At 39.2% G+C, this 25,292-nt stretch overlaps 1 protein-coding gene across 1 annotated transcript; it reads right to left on the reverse strand.

The window, feature by feature from the left end:
* Nucleotides 1-14,508: 14,508 nt before the first annotated feature.
* LOC149029314 (P-loop containing nucleoside triphosphate hydrolases superfamily protein) lies at nt 14,509-24,960 on the reverse strand. The gene is made up of 3 exons (XM_089141500.1): nt 23,549-24,960; nt 15,777-15,944; nt 14,509-15,575 (listed from the first exon to the last, which is right to left on the reverse strand). The coding sequence occupies exons 1-3, from the start codon at nt 24,773-24,775 to the stop codon at nt 15,192-15,194; spliced, it is 1,779 nt and encodes a 592-aa protein (XP_088997626.1). The 5' UTR covers nt 24,776-24,960; the 3' UTR covers nt 14,509-15,191.
* Nucleotides 24,961-25,292: the final 332 nt, after the last annotated feature.

Raw genomic sequence — 25,292 nt, forward strand, 5'->3', positions numbered from 1 at the left:
TTTCTTTCGCAGCCAAAAAGTTGATATCTACATGCTTCAACTTTGAAGAGCTTCTGTTGTTATTGGAGTATGGCACTGCTGAATTATTGTCACAATATATATATTTAATGGCCTTTCAATACCCTTAATTACATGCAACCCTGTGACAAAATTTCGCAGCAATATACCATGATTTGGATGCCTCATAAGAAGTTATAAACTCAACGGCTATGGTAGAGGAAGTAATACATGTCTGCTTAACACTTTTCTAAGAAATAGCTCCTCCTGGTAACATGTAAACATAGCCTAACGTGGATCTTTTACTATCTTGGCATCCAACAAAATCGGAATCAGTATACTTGATAGTTTGTTTGATCTCCGATAGGTGAGCATGTAATCCTTTTTTCTCTTTAAATAACGTATAAACCTTTTGGCTGCTCTCCATTAATCCATTCCCAGAGTACTCAAGTATCTTCCCAATACTCCCACTATGAACATTATGTCATAGGACGAGTACAAACTTGAGTATACATTAGACTTCTTACTGCTGATGCATAAGGAATCTTTTCCATTTATTTTATTTCAAGTTTATTCCTGAGGCATTGGTCGAGACTAAATTTGTTTCCTTTAGCTACCGGCATATCTCCTGATGCACAATTCTTCATGCCAAATCTATCCAAGATTTTTTTCGATATAGCCCTTTTGTGATAAGCCAAGAATACCTCGAGAACGATCACTCAGTATCTAAGTTCCTAACACAAAAGATGCATCACCAAGATCTTTCGTCTCAAAGTTTATAGTGAGAAATTTCTTAGTTTCATGCAATAGGCTTGTATTGCTACTAGCAAACAATATGTCATCCACACATAAAATTAGGAAGATAAATTCACTCCCATTGAACTTGTGATATACACAATCATCCACCAAGTTTACCTCAAAACCATATGAGATAAAAACTGGATGAAATTTGTGATACCATTGACAGGAAGTTTGTTTGAGACTGTAGATGGATTTTTTTATTTTTTTTGGGTACAAAGGGGCTTATTAAGCCGGGGGATGGGGATATTAATATGCCTCAACAAGAGTCGAACCCACGACCTCTTCACTAAGAGGTGTTAGTTTCACCACTAGAACAGCTCTGCATTGGCGTAGATGGATTTCTTTAATATGCAAACCATAGACTTTGAGTCTCCAGATATAAAGTTTTCTGGTTTGGTCATATAAATCATCTCATCAATGTTACCATTGAGAAATGCTGTCTTAACATCCATATGATGTAGCTCTAAGTCAAAATGAGTGACAAGTGCCAAAGTTGAACTAAAAGTGTCTTTCGAAGAAATTGGAGAGAAAATCTCTTTATAGTTTATATCTTCACCCTTGGCAACTAGGCGAGCCTTATATCTCTCAATGTTACCATTTGTTGGAAAATGCCATGTCAGCATTTGCCACATCAGCCTCCATTGATTTTGATGATAACAAACATGAATTACTAATTGCTATATTGAGTTATGTTGTTTTAGTTCAAGATGAGAACAAGTAGACCAATTCCAAGTGAAAGCCATATGCTCATGCTCAACCCAATATCATACCAAGATGGACATGAAAATGATCATGAAGAATGGAGTACAAGAAGACTCAAGAACTTCAATGATCAAGACTTAGTTGGAATTAGGACTTAGGACACTCTCGCATACACACATATGTAAATATATTGAAAATATGTAATTCATGTTATTAGACTGACCTAGGACATAGTAGAAAGGTGGATGTGGCTTAGGATTGACCAAAAGGTCCAAAAAGTCCAAAATGTCCAAAATGTCCAAAAAAAAAACCCAAGCCAAGTCCAAGTCCCAAACTAAGACAGCAAAATTGTGCACCAGACGGACGACTGTCTGGTTTGCTGACATTAATGCATGTCACAGAAGGCTAGACGGCCTGGTGTGCTATTCTTTGGGGTACCTCATTACTCGCATGCATGTGTGTGGATATCAGGAGGTGAGCAGTAGACACTTACTTCCTTACGAGTGGTGAGATGATTCCATTGACTAAGGTCATTGGCAGGATTGTAGGGAGGAACATCATATCGAGAGCAGGACATCACCATTGTCCGTGATGGATGCCTTGCTCAATTATCGGATCTATATGGGATTCGAGATCGATTTGGCATACATTGTACATAATGTTATGATTGAGATTGTCGAGCACCCAAGTACTAGGAATCCTTGTTTTGGGCGCCTATTGACACGCATCTTCAGGTACTTTGAGGTGTGGTTAGATGATGAGGAGAGGGTGACTCGAGGTATGGGATATTCCATCGGTGCGAGGTCCATTGCACTGATGCAATTAGATCAGGCGGAGAGGTCTCTAGGTCCAGAGGACGAGTCTGAGTCTGAGGATGAGGATGAGGTGGCACCAGTAGATGAGGAACAGGATGCTGCAGATTTTGATGATCAAGATGGAGAGGATGCAGAGATGCATGATGCTAGTCAAGATGATCAGGGGATTCTTGCACCACACTTCGAGGTAGGGGGCCCATCACATGCCGCTTCAGAGACACCAGATGTATATGCACGGATGATTTCCATGACTTCCATGCTAAGGTCTGCTTGGTCTTATACAAGATATCCTCATAGGTTTACACATAGGAAACTAAGCATGGCCTTTCCCACACTAAGGTCGGGCTAATCTTGGTACGGAGGGTAACCACCCTTGGTATCTTCATCGTAACCTTCATAGTAGCTAGGACCTTCAGAGTAGTATGAGGAATCCAGGTCTGTCCTCGAGAAAGGAGCCATCAGCTTCTTCAATATCTGTAGAGAAATCTAATAAAACAATTGTACAAAAAGGAATGAGTTTGAGAGAACTCAGCAAGGCAGTTATTCCATAATACATAAGTCATATGATACAAAACATAACATGATGCAAAATGATATGAAACAGATGATGCAAATATGATTCTAACTCTATACATGCTAGTCTCTATGGTAGACATGCTTTAAGTCATAGCACCATACTTCTTTAGGTAAGTCTCAATCACTCAGCACCGGTGGGAATTGGGTCCTGCATCCATCTCGGACAACCCATGGCTGGGGTTTCAGTCACCGCTCTCTCACATCACCATTTGGTCTAAGTATTGGCGCATGTCAAGGTAAGGCCTAGCCCAATGCAAGTCATCTATTCAGTTATATCATGTCAGATCCAGATACGTCCATTCCTCCCATCCCGGGATCCTTTCCGGTATCCTTCACACTAGAGTCACGGATATTACTCACTGGACTCACCAACCCTATTGGTCATCCAAAAATAGTAGACGGGCAGCTCTCACGTCCCCTTACGGATATGACTCACCGGTCTCGAACGCCCGTGAGCCCAAGTCTAGCTATTGCAACCTTACCAATGAATGGACCCTTTAGGGTATCCGCAATGTGATTTATGTCTTCTCATGGATATAACTCACCGGTCTTGAGCGCCCATCAAATCACACTACTACCATGGGTCGTTCGGTCTCAATGCCCTTCCGATTCGGGTCTGATACGACAATGACATCCTAGCCAACACATCTAGACAAGTCTTATGTATGTCATCCAATAATTCGGGAAAGTGTCGATGGGCACCTTCGGAGAACATCCCATACTATTCCCTCCGATGTCCAATGATAGAAATGTTGGAAGGACATTCCCCAATCCCCAATCATACTTAATCAATCACATGCTTAATTCCATCATATCATACATGATTGACATTTCATCATATAAAAAGAGATATAATGTAACACGATTGATCACATATGTCATTATCAAAATAAGTAAGCATGGTAATCCAAAATGATATATAATATGGTACTACTGTTATGAAGTGTATACAGAAGTCACAAGATGTTTACAATATTTCAAAGAATGTAAATCTACCACATTTTCAACATAGCGGCAAGATTCACATAAATCATGTAATTATGACAATAATCATCCTTACCTTAATTGAATCAAATCTAATACCAAGGATCACTTATAATAGTCCCCAAATCAGTGCTTGCACCCTAGACAACATATGTGCAACATTAGAGAAAGAAACAATCAAATCGGAGTTCAAATGGAGCAAATCGAGCAAATACAAGGTTGCTGTTCTCGGCTAGTCGACTGATTGGTAGACTGACTCAGTTGACCAAGCAGTCGACCAGATGAACAGTGACGGGCTGAATAGTGATTTTTGGTCCGAAACCTAGCTTCCGGGGTTTGGATCGATCCGAAACTTGGAGGGATTGATTGTAATAGTAAAAGAACACTATCTAGCAAGTATTTAACATAATCTAATGGTCTAATTAGAAATACCCAAATTGAAACCCTAAGTTCTACATGCTAAACATCAAGAATTGAAATGGAATTTCTTGCAATAGCAAGGAACAATGGGGATCAGCTAAGGGAGTGATAAGAAGTAGATTAGAATCATAAACCAACAACAAATCAGACCTAGCATACATGTACACATTAGTTTAGATCAAAGAAACAAGTTGGAATGAAGAGAATCATGGAAATGCAATGCTAATGATTGAAATGGAAGCATAGCATAGCAAGAATGGAAAGAAACTAGTGTAAATGAAAGGGGAATGATCGTGTCGCTAACCAATCAAAAATAAAATCCTATACTAATCTAGCAAGCAGAAAGTACGGGGTCGAACTATGGGGAACTAAAAGGCTAAGTTACTAAGATTGAATTTAACAAAACTAAATTTAAACTAAATCTATTAACTAATGTAAAACGTTAGCTGTGAATATGTGAAGATCTTTGGGATTTCGAATCCCCAATGCTTTTCCCTAATCGATATAACTCTACACTTCAAAGTAAATTAGGGATGGTCTTCCTAGATATGCCCTATCTTCGCAAGACTATCGTCCTTCGCGGAAGCTTGGCATGCTTAGTTCGCTGAGTTATAGAACATCTTTGGCCAAACTCAAACACAATCAACTAGAAGATATAGAACAATCAACTTAATGAAATAAGCATGGCTCATCTACATCCCAAAGCAAAGGAACTAGCTACTCATTATTACAAAGTTCATAAGAAAAATAAAGATGAAACATAGGGAGAGAGAGAGAGATATGGTCTTCTTCTTCAGCAATGAGAGAGATGAGAGCCGCATTCGCCATCTTCTTTTCTGTGGTTGGCTTCTCTTTTATGTCTCCCGCACACAATGAATCCCTTCTCTTTACCCGTCGATTTGACCTTTATTCTTTCGGAATTTGGAAAAACTCAAAACTGGAAAGTTGTAGATATTTTCAATATCGTTTCATAGCATCTTGAATCATCGAAATCCAAGCTCATACGAGAGAGATATTCCCAAAATACTGAAGGTAGGTCTGTTTACCCGATTTTCAGATTTATTACCAATTTTGTTCCTTAGACCTCCACCTATTTCCAATTTGGCTAAGATCTCACTTTTCATGATTTCTTGAGCAACAAGATTGAATGCCATGATTTAAAATCCACCAATATCTAATATATTTGCCAACTTTACTCCATATTATCTCTAATATCCAAAATCTCCTTATTCCTGAAAAATACACAAAAATACTCAATTAGATCTCTTTAATTAAATAAGTATGGGGAATTAAATCAAATAAATAATGGTAAATGCATGCTTATCAGGGAAACACATGACTAGGTGGTTGCAAGGTTGCAGCACCTTAGTCATGGTCTCAACAGCAAGAAAGAGGAGAGGAATGAGTAGAATAGAAGATGAGAGAGAGAAAACATACCTTAGAGAATAAGTTGGAGATGAAATGTAATGATTGAAGCAATGATTCTTCACAACTACCAAGAAATGGCTTTGGAAGGCTCTCTCCTCGTTCTCTGGAGTCCAAATGATTAGGGTAGGGTTCTATTCACGAGGTCTCAATAAGTAGGCTTAAAATAATCAAGAAAATTGGAATTCGTATTTAATAATCTGCTGGTCGACTAACTGATCGACTGGGTTAGTCGACCAAGCCATGACATCAACTTCAAACAGGGAAATGGAAGGCTAGACTGATCCAAATTGAGTTGGGTTTTCTCCTACAAGTCAATCAACAAGTCTAGATTAGAGAAATACCTTCGACATAAGATTGGAAGTGCATCAAGTACTCCAACTAAGTTTTCCCTCTTCTAAGTGTAGTTTCTCACCGAACACTGACAGCGTATCCAAGTAAGGGGCATCACTGTCAATATCCATAGGCTCTGAGTCATACACCAATTCTTCAACTACGAGGGCCCACAAGTCTCTTCTTCCACCACTGCGGGTCTTCGGACCTACAACATCAAGGATCCGGGTCAGGGTTAGGATATGGCTGGATTTCACATGTATGAATCTAACTCTATGTATGCTGATCTCTATTGGCAGACATGCTTTAAGTCATAGCACCATACTCCTCTGGGTGGGTCTCAAATCACTCTCCCTCAACCATCTCGGTATCTTGGGTTCTCCGGTGGTAATTGGGTCCTGCATCCCTCTCGGACATTCCTTGGCTGGGGTTTAGGTCACCGCTCTCTCACATCACCATTGGTTTGAGTATTGGCGCATGTCAAGGTAAAATCTAGCCAAATGCAAGTCTTCTACTTAGTTATATCAAGTCAGAGTCAGATACTTCCATTCCTCGCCTCTCACCATCCTTTCCGGTATCCTTCTCACTAGAGTCATCATATCCTATAGCTACAACCAACTCGGACTACGGACTCATCAACCCTATTGGTCATCTACAAGTAATAAATAGAAATTTAAGCTCTCATGTCCTCTCATGGGTTGGATACTGATCTTGAACGCCCATGAGCCCAACTCTGCTGCTTGCGATCCTACCAATGAATGGCTCCTACAATGTGATCCATGTCCTCTCACGGGTTGGTTACCGGTCTTGAGCGCCCACAAACCCACATTGTTGCCATGGGTTACTCGGTCTCAATACCCTTTCGGATTGGGTTTGATATAATAGGGACATTCTAGCCAAACACTGCTAGACAAGCCCTAAGTATGACAACCAATAATTCAAGAAAGAGTCAAAGGGCACTATAGGAAATGTCCCATACCACTTCCACTGTGTCCAAGAACATAAATGTCAAAAGGACATTTTCCAATCCCAAATCATACCTAAACAATCACATTCCCAATTCAGTTATAACATACACAACTGATATTTCATCATATAGAAAGATGCATATAAACATGATCAATTGAATAAGTAAAATTACAAGAATAAGTATCCATACATGATCAAAGTAATAAGAGAAATACATGAACAAGGTCCTACTATACTTAGAGTACTTACAATAGTAGTATCATAATAAGAAAATGGAAGAACAACAGTATATTCATGAAATTCCCAAATTAGAAACTAAGATCATGCAATCTAGGTTATTATGGAAACAATTGTCCTTACCTTAATTTGCTTCAAAGAAATTTCGGAGATCAAAGAGAATAGGTCCAAGGTTAGAAAACAAACCCTAAACAAGCATAGATACATCATTAGAATAAGACCTAGAAGATTGGAGCTCAAACAGATCAAATCGGACGAAGAAATCCCATACTGTCAGCCTTGGCAGCTTGGTCCAATTGACCAAGCAATCGACCAAGTGAACAGTACGAAACAGAAATCAGAATTTTGATCCAAAACTCATATTCTGGGATTCAAAACACTCTGAAAATTCAAAGGAACATTAAGAACAGTAATCTAAGACTAACTAGCATAGATTAGACACCAACCATGATCAAAATCATGACTTTCTAATTTGAAAACATGACTTTCTAATTTGATCAAAAACATGGTTTTCAATGAAAACAAACCATGGATTCAAAGGAGAAATTAAAGAGAACAAGGTTTCACTCTAATGAAGCAGTAGCAATAGATCAGAGATAAGAACTAACATGAAAATGGATCTAACATGCTAGAGAAATAAGATTAAACATGTATTCATGAAGATATCAATGATCTCACTTAGAAAATCAAATATGGAGATCATAGTATCATTAGAATGAATGAAGATTCATTCTCAACTTTGGAGATTGTAGAAGAGGTGTTTGCAAGGATGCAATACCTTCCTCATAACAGTAACAAGATTAGATCAGTACAAGAGTAAATTAAAAGAGAGTTACTAACCTTGATGATGATCAAGAGATGAAGAACTTAAGAATTTTGAAGTAGATCTTCCACAACACCAAGAGAGGCTTTGAGAGGGGTTCTCCACGTTCTCTAGGGGTTTTAGAAACAAAAGAGGCTAAGAAACACGAAGTCCTATTAAATTGAGCATCAAACCCTAATCAGAGGATCTTACCAGATCTTGCTGTCCCTATTGGTCGACTGGCCCAGTCGACCAAGGCTGACAGCAAGCCTTAGTCAGGGACTTCAACGCCCAACCTTTTTCCAATTCAAATGGGCTTCTCCCAACTCAACAAATGACTCACCTAGCACAGAGGAATGCCTTCAAACCATGTCCAACTAGGCTTTAGGTCCCTCAACCAAGCTCTTCTTCATCAAGGTGCAGTTTCTTCTCTAACACTGCCAAAGTTTCCAACTATGGAACACCATCATCAATTTCCATGGGTTCCGAGTCAAACACCATGTCTTCCATTGAGATGGCCCATAGTTGCCTTCTTCCTTCACTTCGGGTCTTCGGACCTACAAACAACAGAGTTTTCGGGTTAATTTTAGGGCTTGATTTCACAGTTATGATGCTATGCATAATTGTAAGAATGTGATTGTTTTTGATATGATGTTATATTTAAAATCATATTGTAATGTGGTTGCTTAGTTTGTGATTGTGGAATGATGCCCCTTGGCGCTTTCCATGATTACTGGATATCATACCTAGGATTTATGTAGAAATGTTTGGTTAAAACCACGTCATATCTCACCCTGTCGGCGTGGGTATTGAGGTCGAGTGACTCGTGGCAGCAATGGAAATTGTGGGCACTCAAGATCAGTATCCAAACTGTGAAAGTACACAATCACATTGTGGGGGCCATTAATTGGTAGGGTTGCATTATAATAAGCCTGGGCTCATGGGCGCTCAAAACCGATAGACAACCAGTGAGAGGACATGAGAGCTTCTCGTTTATTATATGTGGATGACCAATAGGGTTAAGAATCCGTAGTCTGAGTTGAATGGAGCCATAGGATATGATGACTATAGGGGGAAAGGTACTGAAACAGATTGCAAGAGGCAAGGAAGGGAAGTATCCGACCCTAAGTATAATATGACTCAGTAGATGACTTGCATTGGGCTAAGTATAACCTTGACACGTGCCAATACTCATACCAATGGTGGAGTGAGATAGTAGTGACCTAAACCCTATCCATAGTGATAGTTTGAGATGGATACCTTAACCCAACTACTGCGAAGAACCCAACAGACGTGCTTAAGAGCCGTGAGGGAGAGTGAATGAGACTGCCTAGAGGAGTATGGTGTTCTATCTTAATGCGTGGCCGCTATTAGAGACTAGCATATGTTAGAGTTAGAAGCATACTTGCACATTGTCTCATATTATATTGCATCATGCTTTGTTGTTGAATATTGATTGTAATTGTTATTTTTATTTGAACTACTTTCTGAGTTCTTTTGAGCTCACCCTTCGGGCACAATGTTTGCTTTGGACTTTGCTGCAGGTGTCGATGACGTCAAGATCTAGGAGTACGAGACCATGTCGAGTGATCTGTACGGTATACAAAGTATTGGCGATCACGAATGTCATAGTGAAGAATGTTCGTGTGACAACTGTGCGTACCAGGATTAGTCCGATTCTAGAGCTGGAATACCCTGTATTGGATACAAAGGTCTATGAGTTTAGACATTATTTTTCTTATAAAGAGACTTACTATGAGTAGTACTTAGAACGATTTGTAGTCTTCTTTAAGTCTTCAGTTGTAATACTTTAGTTGACTATTCTTCCGCGTTTGACTATTAAAGTTTATTTCCGCATACTCTTTTACTCTGATTATACTGGTATCATTTTCCCGCACTCTGATATTGATTTGAGATCCATTCTTTTTTTATTCTTTTTAATTACTTTCATACAATGATTATTTCCTTGCTCATGATTATACTATTGTGCTATGTGGGAGGATGATTGTTGAGACTTGATCTTCGGGGCTGTGGATCACATCTCTGGGTATTGTAGTTAGGGTACCGACTGGGGGGATGTGACAATACTACTGTCCCGTTGAAGTCCCAAAACTGCCAATCAATTTGACTTCTAAATCGACAGGAAATGGGGCATTTTGGTTGCAGCCCTAGGGGATAGTCAACTAAGGGAGGTCAACTGTGTTGGGGATATGGATACACAACCATGAACAAAGAAGAAACACAAGCAAATCACACAAGAGAAATTTAATGTGGTTTGGCAAAATCCGCCTACGTCCACCCAGAGAGAAAAGAAGTTTCATTATTTCTAGGAAACCTCACTCCACTCTCATACCTCACAAAGTGCTACCCTTCTGCTTGCCCCCAGTCCCTACAGGGATTGATTCATTCATCTAGATTATCCCACAAGGACTATTTATAGAGAAACCTAAAACCTTAATCCCCATATAATTGCAATTTTATCCCCATACAAGTAATTGTCCCAAAATGCTGATCCAATTACAAATACAACCTAATTATAATTGTTGGGTTTGGGTGTCCTGTATTCTGTGGGTCCATATAATATAATTAGGTTGTATTGGTAATTGGATTAGGGTTTTGAGACAATTACTTGTACGGGGATATAATTGTAATTATATGGGATTAGGGTTTTAGGGACTGCCTTGACAAGGCCTGACCAACCAGCCCCCAATCCAAAAGCTCAAGTTGGATTCGTTTGATGATTTGTTAACTCCCGATTAATACCTAATTTAATCCTTATGTTTTCTAGGATTATTGTGATTTGTCACACTTTTGATTTGTGGATTTCTTGCGCACTTGGAGGTCATTATTGTCATCGACAAGTGAGGAAAGACATTATCATATATTGTACATTTGATTTAATTATAGTTCTTATGATTGCAAATGTTATATTTATATTCCTATGAACTGTTGTGGGACTTTGCATGGATACAAGGTAAATTGATGTTTGATACTTATGCTATTATTCAATTCATTCAATTATGTTTGACAATGTGATGTGTGATAGTGTTGGGTGGTATGGTACCCCCATGTATATTTACATGTACCAACTGGGGGTTGTGGGTTCATCCACTACCCCTGGTGCCAATGCATTCACCTAGATTCACTAGGTGCATGGTTAACAAGTGTCTAGATACTTTGCTAGTAAACCCTGAAGAGTGCTGCTACCCATTTGGCATGGTATTGAAGCCAAATGATCATTGATTGGCAATGGTTGGGTCTTGCATTCATCCAACACGATGTGTGAATTTGGTAGGGAGGCTAGGCCCATTGTTGTCATATAATTGGGAAGGTTGCATATGTATGTTGTTGGGCTCATGGTATTTTCAACTCAATGTGTGATTTCCGTGGGGAAGCCACGAGGGCGTTCACCTATGCATATGTGGACAACCATAGGGTTACGTAATGTTAGTCCAGCACGATGCTCAATTTTCGTGGGGAACAACATCCCTAGGTGAGAATGATAAGCGGACTCAAAGGGTACTAGGCATGAGGGAAGGTATCTAGATCATATCTAACATGAGACATAGTTGACTTTGCATTGGGTTATACTTATCCTTGACATGCGCCAGTACTTTGACCAAATGATGTTGGTGAGAGAGTGGTGACCTAATCCCCAGCCACGGTGTGATGTGACTTGAATTTATTGCCTTGGAGAACCCATTAGAGATAACTAGTCCTTGAGGGAGAGTGATGAGACTGCCCAAAGGAGGCTAGTGTTATGACTTAATGCATGTCTACCATAGAGACTACATTTGTTAGAATTTAATAACATACTGCATATTCATTATCTCATTATTTATTTATACACTGTTTATCTATACGTGTGATGGATATACGATGTATGATCACATTGACTTCACTAAGTTCTGTGGAACTCATTTCTTTATATGTATTTTCTCTTAGATTCTATTGCAGGTTATGAAGAATCCTTTTATCTGGAGAGTTCGTCGACTATAGAGTTCTATGAGGGATTGGCAAGAGAGGACACTAAGACACATGGAGAGTCGTGCCCTTACTCGAACTGTGTCTATGGAGTCCAACCTTTTTGAGGTTATGGAGATATCACGGGAGAGAATAGTTGCCTTAGTTGCTATTAGTTTTGTTTTTTTTTTTCTTCTATTCATTAGGTAGGGGGACTACTTATACTCTTTAACTTTTCCTCAATAACATTTAGACTTCATCGATAAATATTAGACGTTACACTTTTGTATCCCTTCCCATGCCTCATTAATTTATATTTTATTCATGTAAATAAAAAACTCAACATTTGAAAAATCGTGCTATACTCAAACGTTTACCATTTTCCAACTCAACCTTTGAAAAATCAAATCAATTAATTCAAATCCAGAAAAAAAAGAGCAAGAACCCAACAAAAAATAGAACTTATTATATCATAAATTAAAACAAAAATTATGGAGATGGAAACACCCAATCAATCACCAATTAGTCAATCAAGAATAAATATTGGACATTACAATTTTGTATCTCTTCCCACATACATCATTAATTTATATTTATTCAATTATAATAAAAAACTCAACTTTTGAAAAATCTTGCCATACTTAATGTTTGCCATTTCTCCTTGGTAAGGGTTTGGTGCTGTTTGGATGGAACTGTGGGTAATGTCTGCTGTTTTTCATCTCTTATACCTAATGAACTTACTCTTGCTGATACAAACAAGGTATTTTATTCATTGGTTGCTTGCTAATTTATTTTCATAAAGCTTCAAAAATATCCATGGAGGGACACAACCCATTTAGTTGTGATAAGATTGACTTGGGTTCAACTGTATAAAATGAACTCTGCAGTTATATTTACAATTTTTTTTAGGCCCATTTTACATGGAAGTGATCACAACTTAGTGAACTTTTGGTGCCTTAGAGCAGGTACTACTTCGCAAGTATTTTATAGGTACATGATTATATTGCTGTGACATTGTAGGGTTGGTAGAGTGGTAAAATCCATACTTCTCAGTGGAGAGGTCATGGGTTTGACCCTTGCGAACGATAAAGCTCCCTCTGAGGATGTAATCAAAGTGCGTGTAAACTGACCCGAATGAACCTCAGATAAAAAGAAAAAATAAAAATGAGAAAAGACCACCTGCTTGTGACCAAGAGAAATGGCCCATCTGGAATGTCTTCCACTTCACATACTACCAGCACTTAAAAATTGACCCCATTTGCTTTCGGCTGCTGAAAAAGACTCATTTGGATATTCCTAATAATTACTCGTCTCTCTTTTAAGCCATGGCTGCTGAAAAAACTTGTATATCACAGTTCTAGCTTGAATTCAAAAGGTTCTATTGATTATGAGAATAATAAATTGTTGGGATCATAGTTGAGAAATCAAGTTTTAACTGAAGCCACATATTTGTATTTATTTGTATTTCAAGTAATTAATCGTATATATTAGGTTTGGCTACATTTTTGTATCCAAGCTTTTTCTTGTTATCAATCTGAGAGAACAGCTGCAAACCTATTTTGATCTATTTGATTATCTCCCAACAAATGCTGGTTATCTTGTTGAACCGTGTAAACCATTTTGAACATGTTTGTATTTATGAATTTGATTCTTTTAATTAGCAGGCATCCATTTAAGTTTACAATTTCCATTTCATCAAACACAAGTAGAATAAGAGAGAGCTCAAAGAAAGCATGCATGGAAACAAAAGCATATATCCAAAAGTGCTCTCGATCAAGTTTTCATCATCAAAAACCCAGAACTCTTTCTAGTAGGTCAGGTTCAGGAGGGCACCTTTGAAAGCTGTTGTACTGTGTGCTAGTTTCATACTTCAAACCATCTCTCAAAATTAGAAAGAAAGAAAACAATCAAGAACTGATACATCTCTAACGTTATATACTTTATCAACCACAACGTTAGAATGTACTCCTATGATCCTATCTCTTTCCACGGAAGCATTTAACTGGTGAACGAAAAATCCATAAAAAGGATAAAAGCAGGCCACGGAGACACCCAATAGACCTTATATGAAATCCTTCCATTCTTTTGGATCACTACAACTAAGATTAACAAGAAAAATGTATAGAAATCAGTTGTCATGTAACCCATTAAGTTCTCAAAACATTGTGCAAAACAAAAAGCAGATAGAGATCATTTGTCAAATAATCTGTTAAATCAAGAGGTAAGATCTTGACCATCTATACCAAATGGTGCTTGAATCTCCAAAGGATGAGCAAAGGGATTGAAGTTAAAAGGCAGCTGATTAAGAGACACTCCCATCATAGATACAAGTGTTAAACATCACAAGAATGAATTGACCAAGCTACGATGGCAAGTGGTGACTAGTAAATTATAAGCAAAAGAAAAGTTGGATACTTCACACTTGTGCCCTTGAATACAGCAGGCACTTAAGAAGGTGTTGTTTGATAGGAGATGTATAATTTACTTAATTTGGCAAAATCTAAAAACCCTGCTTGCTATTTCCATTTCTCCAACCAAAAAAATCGATACAGTTATGCAAAAACTTAAAAAGAAAGAGAGACAATAATATGGTAGACCAAAAAAGGGGCAAAACTCCAACTGTAGCATGAGTTTACTTGTTGGACCCAAACCAATCCCTCTCCCACCTTAAAAAGAAAAAGAAAAATGCCATGAAGTACAGGCACACAAAGTTTGTCTAAGCTTGGGTACAGAAAAGCAAATAGGAAGCATAAATCTCCAATTGTAGCATCTTCAAATAAATCCAACCGAAAGTGCTCTCAACATTGAATCAGATCTCTGAAAGCTCTGAGATCGTGACATTCAGCTTGATCTCATTCATCAGCTCAACTTCTTAGCAGCCGCTTCATAATTTTGCAGGTACCATAAAACAAGTCCCTTCGGGTCTACTTACTTTGCTGCAGAGATGAATATGAGGATCAAAGATTCCCAACAGGATTCCATGCCATTCTGCTTTGTCAAACTTGTCTGCATATAAAGACACGGGCTTCCTTTTCTTCGTTCAAAGTTGATTCAATACCGTTTTTTCTTGTTCATAACCAACTCACTTATGTACATGCATTATTTCCAACTCAGCTTCACAATCTCAGGTAAATTTGACAGATCTCCATTTTCCAGTCTAGTAAGAGTTAACACGAGCTTGCATCTGCAGTAGCAGCAAGTGGCAATTGATCAGAAAATGCTTGTTTTGGGTCACTTTGCTGCTTCTGTTTTTTATTTCGATGCAGCTTATTCAAATTTTGATCGGCCCTGGAGACAATTTTTGAGACTGTAAAGCCTGCAACTTCAAAAATATGTGCTCTATGAGGGATCAGCGAATTGCGTATTGTAATGTCCACTCCATCATATGTCCAAACGCCTACAACTGCTTCTCCTTTAAGTCCTACTGCAAACCATCCAAGACCAGCAGCAGCAACATCAACAGAGTTGGCATCCCAACTGTTTCCAGATATACGGAATTCCCTTTTCATCCATTTCCCAAGCTCCTCAACTCTTTTCTCTCCAATAGGAGGCTGCACGAATGTACAAGTGATGGTAATCAGATTAAACTTCTATAACCATGATTATTAAAAAATATATATATTATTATGCAAATTCACTTATGAACAAATAGGAACAAGTAGGAACAGATAATAAATGATAAATAATATATGATCACCATTGAGATACGAAATTGGAAAAAGAAAAACCCAAGCCAGCAAGGTAAAGGATACCTGTAGCTGGTGACCAAAATGATCTTCAAGCATAGTGCTCACATTCTCTGTTTTCCCCATGTGTAGTGGAAGATAAGGAGATGCCCAAACTGTGAGATAAATAGAATCTCCTGATGCTTCTTCAACATCTAGCCTCATCAATCCAGCAATATGAACTGAATGACCAGCCTGCCAAAATGAAAAAGCAGATAATATGAGGCTAGGCATGATGAGGTAGAAGCCCATGAAATAAGGGATGGTTTGATATTTTCCTAGCGCAATTTTGCACTTGCTGGTTGAAATGTTGAATGCAAGGTACTATATCATACCAAATTAGGCAGCATGAAACACCAATCCAGAATAACATTCTGCTGATTCAGTCAAACCTCAATGCTAGCTAATTAATTACATTAACAGGTCAGATAACGACATTCATTGACTACAGCCCAAGTATGCCTACCAACAACAAGAATCCTGACCAATTTAGAAGATCAGAACATAGAGAATACTGCAATAACAAAAGATGATGATTTTTAGAATCCTGAAGCCACTGATCAGAAACCAAGAATAAATCTGGTTTTTTGCTCTCTTTCCTTCTTTCCTTCCCCTATCTTCTCAAGGCATAGATAACAAAGGATTTTATAAGGAAATAAAATGAATAAATCAAGAAACAAAGAAGCAAAAAGCATATGGTATGAGAACAACAACAACAAGAGGCCAGAGGCTGTGCAGTGTCACGAGAAGCAAAAAACATTCAGTATGAGAACAACGACAAATGAGCTGTTAGTAGATGTATACCAACAGGTATTAACCCTAACGATTCAATTGAGTGCCCCAAATCTTTTTTGGTTGCTGCGAGCAACACCCAAACCTTTGGAGTTGACTATTTTGAAACTTCTTCTCCTATTGCTATTTTTGAATTTTGTGAGGGTTTTGATCTCTAATGCTGTTAACCTTGACTGGACCCTTCTTCCGTGAGACATCAACAAGTACTTACTGAACTCTATCCTATTTTATGCTCATTATCAAGGCCCAACCACATATGACCCAACGCCAAAGTTTATTTTCAATAAGATAGCCTCTGAGGGACTTATCAGCCTCAATTGTCCCCTACTTGAAAAACAAATTGACCTTGAATTTGGCATAACAGTGGGATCAACTATGTGTGGTAAACATGTGTCTTCAAATAATGATACTCAGGCAGCTTGTGGATGTTACGGATGTAATATTCTAGGCACGGAACTTTCTCTTCAAAGAGCACTGATGGCTTGACAAACGCTATGTGCTCAATTTCAAAATCAACAGTCACGTCTATGGGATCTTCTATGATTGTCTTCAACCATCTCTACTTCAAAATCTTCAATGTAAGTATCAACATTGCAAACACCAAGACCTGATCCTTCCCTGACAATAGAAATTGCGGTAACTTGAACATTAACCGTATACTTGTCATTATTATCATCAAGAGTGTCTTCACCCTCTTCTCCTTCAAGGCAGCATCAACAGCAAACTGATCTGCAACCTTGTGGTTCCTACATGAAGATCCCTGTAACAGATTTCACAGCTTTTCTCATCAAGTCAAGTTCCCCTGCTGAACTTCCATCTTCAAAACTTCAACATCATCCAAGGCAGCATCCGTTACTGGTGGAGGGTCAGAAGGGAGCAAATATGACCTCAAGCTTTTGCAATAAAATTTTCCAGTCCTCTTCAAGTGTACATGCCTTTAGAGGTAAATGCATGAAAGGAAAACTTTCTCTGCATACATTCCCGGAGGAACTTGGTTTTCAACTCATGCTCGTCTTTTCCTGAAGTCTTAGGTTCACATCTTCTAGCTCTGAGTCTTCCATCATGGAATTTCTGCCATTGTTTAGCATAACCAGTCAAGCAAAAGCAAACAAACATAAGTTTCTGTGCCTCTGTTGGGTTGTATGAACAAAAGTATTCCTCTATAACCCAAACAATCAAGAAATAGGAGTGGATCGCTTTGTCCGGTAAAGTAAAGAACTTGTGGCTTCCTGTTTCTTTTGTTCATACCAACCTTAGGAGGTAATAATCTCTGATACCAGTGTGAGCCTAGAACCAGAATATGTTTAACCATACGTAGGACTTAAACGAAAACCTCCAAAGAGCCATGGGATGAAATGATCTCAAATTCGGAACCGCAAGAGAAACAACAAATATCCCACAAAATTAATGACATGTTGAAGCTGCAGCAGAAGCCAAATGATTCTTGAAGAATCAAGTTTTACTCTGCAGTAGAAGAAACTGATCACAAGAAGAGACACTGGGATTCAGCAGCAAATGTTTCCAGAAAACCTTGGATTCTATTGTTTGAGATCTCGACTTGACAAGAATGTTGTTCCCTCAAGAAACCGAGATTTCATGAGCTCTCGGCTTAGATGTAGTAAAAAATCCCAGTCAACTTGACCCAATTGGAGGGTCCATCTCAAAGGTTATTAAGGCTCAATTTGGGCTGGAATTTGGTATTTAATAGGCCTTCTAAACACAGAGAGAGTTCCCACTTGACGTGAACTTTAAACCAATACGTTGAAGGAGTGTACATGTAGGCTTGTAAAACATGATTTACACAAGCATTACTTGATATAAATGAAAACATAAATGTTCAAAGAAAAAATAATACATCAAACGTGTCCTGCTGTTCATGATTTCACATTACAAAATCGGTAATACTTATAATTCACACCACGAGTGTACAAGAGTAAAATCAATGAATAAGCAACTCATCTAACTTCTACCCCACTAGCACCACCTTCATCAATGTAGAATATAGTTGTTGAAAAAAAAATGAAGTTTGGGAAGAACATTCACGTTATTTCAAGATTGGCTTCAACATCAGTAGATCTTTGTTGTAGATGAGCTAAACAGCTGGTCGATGCAGCCTACGTAGAGATCTGATCAATTTTCTGGCAAAAACTCCAGCAAAAGCACTAAAGCCACAAAAGGGGGAAGGAGTGTCAAGACATGTCAAGATCGAGATATCTTGACTCAAACCGGCTGAGATGGGGTATTTATAAAGACTAGGTTGAGCCAAGATCTTGTAAGATCCAAGATCTCGGTTCAACTCAAGATATTGTATTTTTTGGAATTGACTCAACTCGCATGAGATCTCGTCTTGAGGTCTTAAAAAAAGGATCTCACGAGACTTTGAACCATGCTTGGATTCCTTCTAATAAGCTATGATGGGGATAGGCCCCTGCAGTAATGAATGATCTTGAATCTGGCGACAACTTGAAATTGGTAAGACTCTTGACACGAACAACTTGCAGAGAATTTCCAGCATACTTGAATGACTACTTGAAATCAATTGGACTGAATTAGCTTTGGAATTAAGACTCGATGAAAGGGGATGCAGAAAGCTGTGTTCGCCATTTCAGCTAGGGTATCTCACCTGTCCTATCTTAGGATTTTCAAGAAGGCTATCGTTCTGCAAAGTTACAGCTGATGAGTGATGAGTGATGACCACTCAATTAACTGAGGTCACTCCTTCATGGGAGAAGATATGAAAAGTCAGCAGTCAATTTATTGTATTAGCAGTGGGCAATTGATCTGCACCACCTCTTTTAGACTGAATAACTAAGCCAACCAACGGAACCAAAGGAAGCACTGTCAAATGTCTTTGGTATGAAGCTAATATTTCATTAACCAATTCGTGTAACAGTGCTGGCCTCCCTCGAAACTTACATAGAAGAATTGAAAATACACATAGATAGTATATACTACTAAGAAAGGCCTAACCTTAACTAATAGAGTAGTACACTGAACTGAACAGGCAAGTAAAATAATAGAGGAAATAGACACAAACAAGACTTTAATGTAACTATTGAGGTAAATTCAGTTTTCCTTCTGTCTATTTTAGGCTCATTAGTTTTCCTTCTGTCTATTTTAGGCTCGTTACATTGGCCCATCACAAAGAAAAAATGGAATCAAAGCCAGCCCAAGCTTATTCAATAAAATAAACCCCTAAATAAGTTTTCTGCATCTGCTTAATATCAGTTTTGTTCTACCTAGTTTCTCTCACTGTTCCGGAACCTCATCTTCAGCAGAGTTTGGCATATAGAATGGGATAGCCTTCGGAAGTATTGTGGACATATTGATGTGTCATTATTGTTGGCAACCTTCTTAGATGACAACCTCTTTGGAAATAATTGTGCTACTGCTGGACATGTTTAGGTTTTATATCGTAAGCAACCTTCTTATAACACCTTTTCAGGTGCAGTTAAGCCAATTCCAAGAGAGAGTCATGATGTGTGTGTGCAGTGGTGAACAGGGGATTGCAGTGTTGTATCATCAGTAACTTTAAGGGGGTTTTGAGCTATCCATCAGTTTTTGTGTACGCTCAAAACACAAAAAAAGGAATTCCTCTGAGTCATATTTCCAACCATTTAGTATTGGTTCATTCAGATATCAGAGTTGGAAGGATAGCTGTCAAGATGACAGGCACCCAAGGTGATGCAGGGCTACCTAAGCACTAGATATCAGAGTACTAGTCCCAAATTACCCACAAAACTAAGTCAGAAGCAGGGGCAGAATAAGAAACTTAGGACTTCAAACCGAGCCAGCCTGTAGAATGGCTTCAACAACAGGTTGGGCGGTGCTTCTGGAGGTGAGGCACTGCTGAAAGTTTCACTTGATTTTGATGGTGAAGTTGGAAGATGTGGCAGCAATCAGTACTGCACTTATTTCTTCTCTAGGAGTAGGGCCAGTGATGAAGGATTTTTGTTGCAATTTTGGTGAGATTCTGATGGATAGAGTGAAGATGTGAGACTGGAACAAAAATAGAAGTTTGGTTAAGATGGAGCCAACGGGATGAGCTAGAACTGGGGTTCAGTGTGTGATTGATGGTTTGGTTCTATAATCCAAAACCAAGCAGGTTTTGCTTTGGGGGGGGGGGGGGGGCTGTGGAGATGTTGAAGTTGCATCAAAAAACCAAGCCACAGGAGCAACAGTCCTGGGTTAGGGACACAGTCAAGAGGTAGCACACAGGGTATGACTGTATGGGAAAGACAAGACAGAATAAAAGGGGGTAAGGAAATGGCTGTCTCATCCTGGGTCTCTCACCCACAGCAATCCCAGCTATTGAAACAAGGAGTTACGAATTAGACTATTTTCCTTTGAACTTGACCTATGGTTGATAGATATAGGTTTTGGGCCTTTGACCCATAGGTTTATATGGTGATGGCTATTCTATGAGCATTACGCATGAATACTAAACCTAGGTAGGTAAAGAGCTTAGTATTTAAATTTATTTTGGGTTCATTTTAATTGGTTATTTTATTGCAATCCTGGTCCAATTTAAGCTGTAAGGACATGAAGACAACTTCATTAGGTTTCAATTTTATATTAGGGTTTTGAAAAGCTCCAATGATTTAGGTTGAGGACTTCCTTTTAGGAGTTCTTAGTTAGTTGATTGCTAATGGGAATTATTAGGTGGTCATGTCCTTTTAGGAGTTTTTAGTAGTTGAGTCATGTTAGGAGTTAAATTCTGACCAGGAACTGAATATTAATAGTTCTATGTTAGCTTGTAATTCTATTTGAAGTAACGCACTGTGGTAGCGAACACATTAGAGAGTTTATTCAGCTTTGGCCTGAGTTCTTGTTGTCGTTGTGGAAAGGTGGTCCTGTTCTTACAGTCCAGGACTGTTTGGGAGAGGTGTTGGAAATCCGGCCCTAAGATCTGAGGTGTTTCAAGTCCAAGGCTAAGGAACTTGGTGGTTCAAGTTGAAGAATATGGTTGCAGGCATTGGATTCAGCTCGCTATCTCCATAAGCATTTCATCCACTGATCCACAGAAAGGCTAATACAGCAAGCTCCATCTCCTCCTTGATCCCCTTTATTTTGATTGATCCAAGCCAAGAAACCTTAGCTGAATGCTATTTTCCTCCAGATTCAAGAAACTTCATAGCTTCTGTTTCAGCTACCAGTTTTGTCCAGGATTCAAACCACAGCCTGCCCCCGTAGCCCTTAAGTTCAGTCCTAGTTTGATCTCATTCTATCCAGCCAATTTCAAGATACAAATATTTTCTTGAATTCCAGGACTTCCTCAAACCCTAAAATCAAGAACTTAGGTTAACCCAATTTAAACATTGGAACATCACCAGACTTTAGAAACCATCCCTGAGGTTTTCCCCAAGGTACAGGTAAATCCAACCACAAGATCTCTAAATTCAAGATTCCCACCCGACATCTCTATGGAACCTGTCCTTTAACAACTTCTTCTCTGAAGCTTGTTTTGACTATAAAGCCATCTTATTATCTTTAAGACCTCCCTATCACCATGCCATTCAAATCCCAGAATCATAGGTATCCCAGGGACCTCTCTATTTAAACTTCTTTATATTTTCACTCCCATGCCCCCCCCCCCCCCGCGCCCCCACGCCAAAAGCAAAAAAAAAAAGAAACAAAAAAGCCACAATGGTAAGAAGCCCTTCGTTGGATTGTAAAAGGCTACTTATACCTCATTCAATTGAGGCTAGATCATCCCATGGACAAACAACCCAGCCCAACCGAGTCCTGGTTGACCCTAATTGGGCAAGGCTGGGCCGGGTTACCCCTGGTTGACCTTGAATTTTTGCTGTAATGCAGTAATTATGCGATGTATCCAGTGCATGAAGCTACCACTGCTGCGGTGGGGAGGAATCATAATATGCACAGTGTTACCCTGCTTTCACAAAGAGGTTGTTTCCAAAAGAAACCCATGACGACTCAATCACAAGATAGTGCTTTAAAAAAGATGAACTGACTTGTGTAAATCATACGAAGTTCACAGACAAAGTAGTTTTCAGGACAAAGAAATAGATCCAGTTCCACAGGCAGTCACTGAACCATAACAGGATAGTCCATGATCCAGGATCAGGACCCAGATTCTAATCCCTATAATACATGTCATCTTGATTTCCTTTATTTTTATATAATTTTTACTAATAAGCGGATATTGAAAAGAGAAATTGCAGCTTCTAATCTGTTTTAACAAATATAAATTTGGATTATTTATTTATTTTTGAGATGTTTTCTCTAGGTTTAAAAGGTGCTTGGAGGAAACAGAGAAGGATTAAGAAAGGGAATCTGGAATCAGCTAATGATCTGAAAATATAGCAGAATATTCTTCCTCTTCATCCTCTCTTGGTACAAAATAAAGGATTCTCTCTTGGTGAATTTAAAAGTTGAATTTGGTTCTTGGTAAGTGCTGTCAAATAAGGCTGTCAAGTACCTTAGCTATTGTGTTGGAGATAATCTATGGTCCCTACAGGGTCTTGCATTTGTGACACTTCACATAATTGTTCTTCCTTCCCATTTGATGGAAATATAAATTCAAATCTGTATCCTGGCAAATGGATTGGTCCTGTCATCAAGGTGATTAGAAAAATAATTTTTATTCCTACTGAGTGATGACATTGCATCATATTCAAGTTTATGTCCATTGCCCATACGTTCTGTCATGGACTGCCATTTAGTTTTGCATCATTGTCCGAAGCTCTAGTCCTAAAAGACATACCCTAGTTAAACGGTAATCAGTTTTAGTGCACCCAAAGAAGCTTGAAAAGTGGCAGCCAAAATATGAATCTTGTTACCTCAGCTACAGCCTTGAGCAGATAAAACTTCAAAACATTCCAACTTTTAGGCTAAGAAAATGTTGTTTATGAGTATATATATTTTAATCAATGCCAAACATTGCAGGCGGTATTATATCAAAATTCATTAGAGAATTCTTTGAAGGAAACGAAATGAACTAAAAGAAAATTAATAACATGAAATCAGTAACCAGAAACACTGACCTTGACCCTGTAAGTCCTGGGTTTCAATTCTTTGCTTATATGCACCAGTTTCTGCTCTTCCCTTGTCAACCTCGTCAATATCTGATGTGGATTTAGAAGTCCGGGTGTGTCAAATAACTTTGCCTGTCCAGGAAGAACACCCTCCACCCGAATTATCCCCAACGTAGTCCCTGGAACTGGAGCTTCCGTTAAGTGTGTTACCTTCCCACCAATATGCTTCCCTATTGCATTGATCAATGTCGACTTCCCCGCATTCTGTGATCCAATAGCCCAAACATTTCCTCTGGCGCCAACCAATTCACAAACATCACCAATAAGATTTTTCAGGCCCCAATCTTTTACAGCGCTCACAAGATGAACACTGGTTAGCTTATTGGCTCCACCCTCCCTCGCTCGTTGCCTAACCCAATGCTCCAACCTAGTCGGTGATAACGAAGGCGGAAGCAAATCGATCTTTGTCACCACAAGTACAACTCTAGGAACATTGGCTGATTTCCCCCGTTTCCAAGCTGCGGAATTCTCATCTATGGTACTCGAAACCAGCTTAGCAACCTTTCGAGGGAATGACCCATCAAAATCTGAAGCATCAACCACCATCAAAACAACAGAACGAGTACCAGTAGCGGTGGCGAGTTTTCTACCAATAGTGTGGTCAAAATCAAATTCCGGAAGCAGATTCTCAACTGTAGCATCCTTGACCTTCCCGTAATGACGCAACCCATGACATCGAGCGCAAACTACAGGCTTCTCTTTGAGGCTAGGTTTTGTGTCTTCAGCTTCAACGAGCTCTTTAAGTACTCCTATCTTGAGGGAGTTGGATATCTCGGTTTCTTCGGCAATGGGTCTTCGATCTATGGGACAACGGTAATCTGGGTCTTTAGCAGAGGGTTTAATGAAGTATCCAGGAAGTTTAGGATCGGCGTCTTGCATGTGAACGCCGCAACCAGGGCAGATAAGAAGATTACCGGAAGCTGTTTCGTCATAGTTGCCATCCCTACTGAGAGACTTGGTAGATAAAACTTTGGTTTCAGAGGAGAAAGCTCTGTGAAGCGGGTGGAAGAAGTAGAAATGGGTCCGAGACTCTCCAGAGTTCGCATAAGGAATGGTCTCAGAAGGAACAAAATCAGAAAGCGGAGACGATGATGGGTTTTTAATGGGTAAAGATGAGATTGAAGAGAGAGGAACGAAACGTCTTAGAACCGAAGGTGAAAGCTTTCGAGCCAACATCTTCTTTGTTGGAGAATCAGAGAAACCACCGTCATTCACTGAAGCTCAATTAGAACGCAAGAAGAGAAAACCAGAAGGAGTTGGGATGAATCTGTTGATACAAGCACCGAGCGAGAGAGTTGGGATTTGGGAATGCTTGCTCTCAGTATTCAGACTCCCGGCAGATTCTTAGGTTGCCGCTCGAGTACAAGGGCATCCTTACGTTGGAACATGGAAAGGAGTTTGACCCAAAAAAAGAAAGGAACAGTCCGAATGGACCACATCGGGTAAGCCATCAGGCCTGGCCCAGTTCTACCCGGACGGACCACTCCTGAAGCACGCAAGGCACATGCACAGCAAGAGAACCAACTCCAAGACAATAAAGGCAAGAATCCTAGTCCAGATAAACTCGAGAGACATGAAAAGAAGGGAATCTACAAAAAAAGAGGAAACTAGAATCCCTCAGGATTCTCTAATCATAAATGGATTCAAACCCTAAGATCAAACGAGCCACAAGGAAGCCCCTCGAAAAGATTTG

Source organism: Hakea prostrata, chromosome 1 (genome assembly GCF_041222555.1).
Source record: "Hakea prostrata isolate BN-2017 chromosome 1, UWA_Hpros_2, whole genome shotgun sequence".
Lineage (NCBI taxonomy): Eukaryota > Viridiplantae > Streptophyta > Magnoliopsida > Proteales > Proteaceae > Hakea > Hakea prostrata.

Coding starts and splice junctions, on each gene's coding strand:
- LOC149029314 (XM_089141500.1), bottom strand. CDS start 24,775: ATGTTGGCTCGAAAGCTTTCACCTTCGGTTCTAAGACGTTTCGTTCCT. Junction 15,945..23,548: donor CCAGGACTTACAGGGTCAAG/GTCAGTGTTTCT, acceptor TCATTTTGGCAG/GCTGGTCATTCAGTTCATAT. Junction 15,576..15,776: donor ATTTTGGTCACCAGCTACAG/GTATCCTTTACC, acceptor ACATTCGTGCAG/CCTCCTATTGGAGAGAAAAG.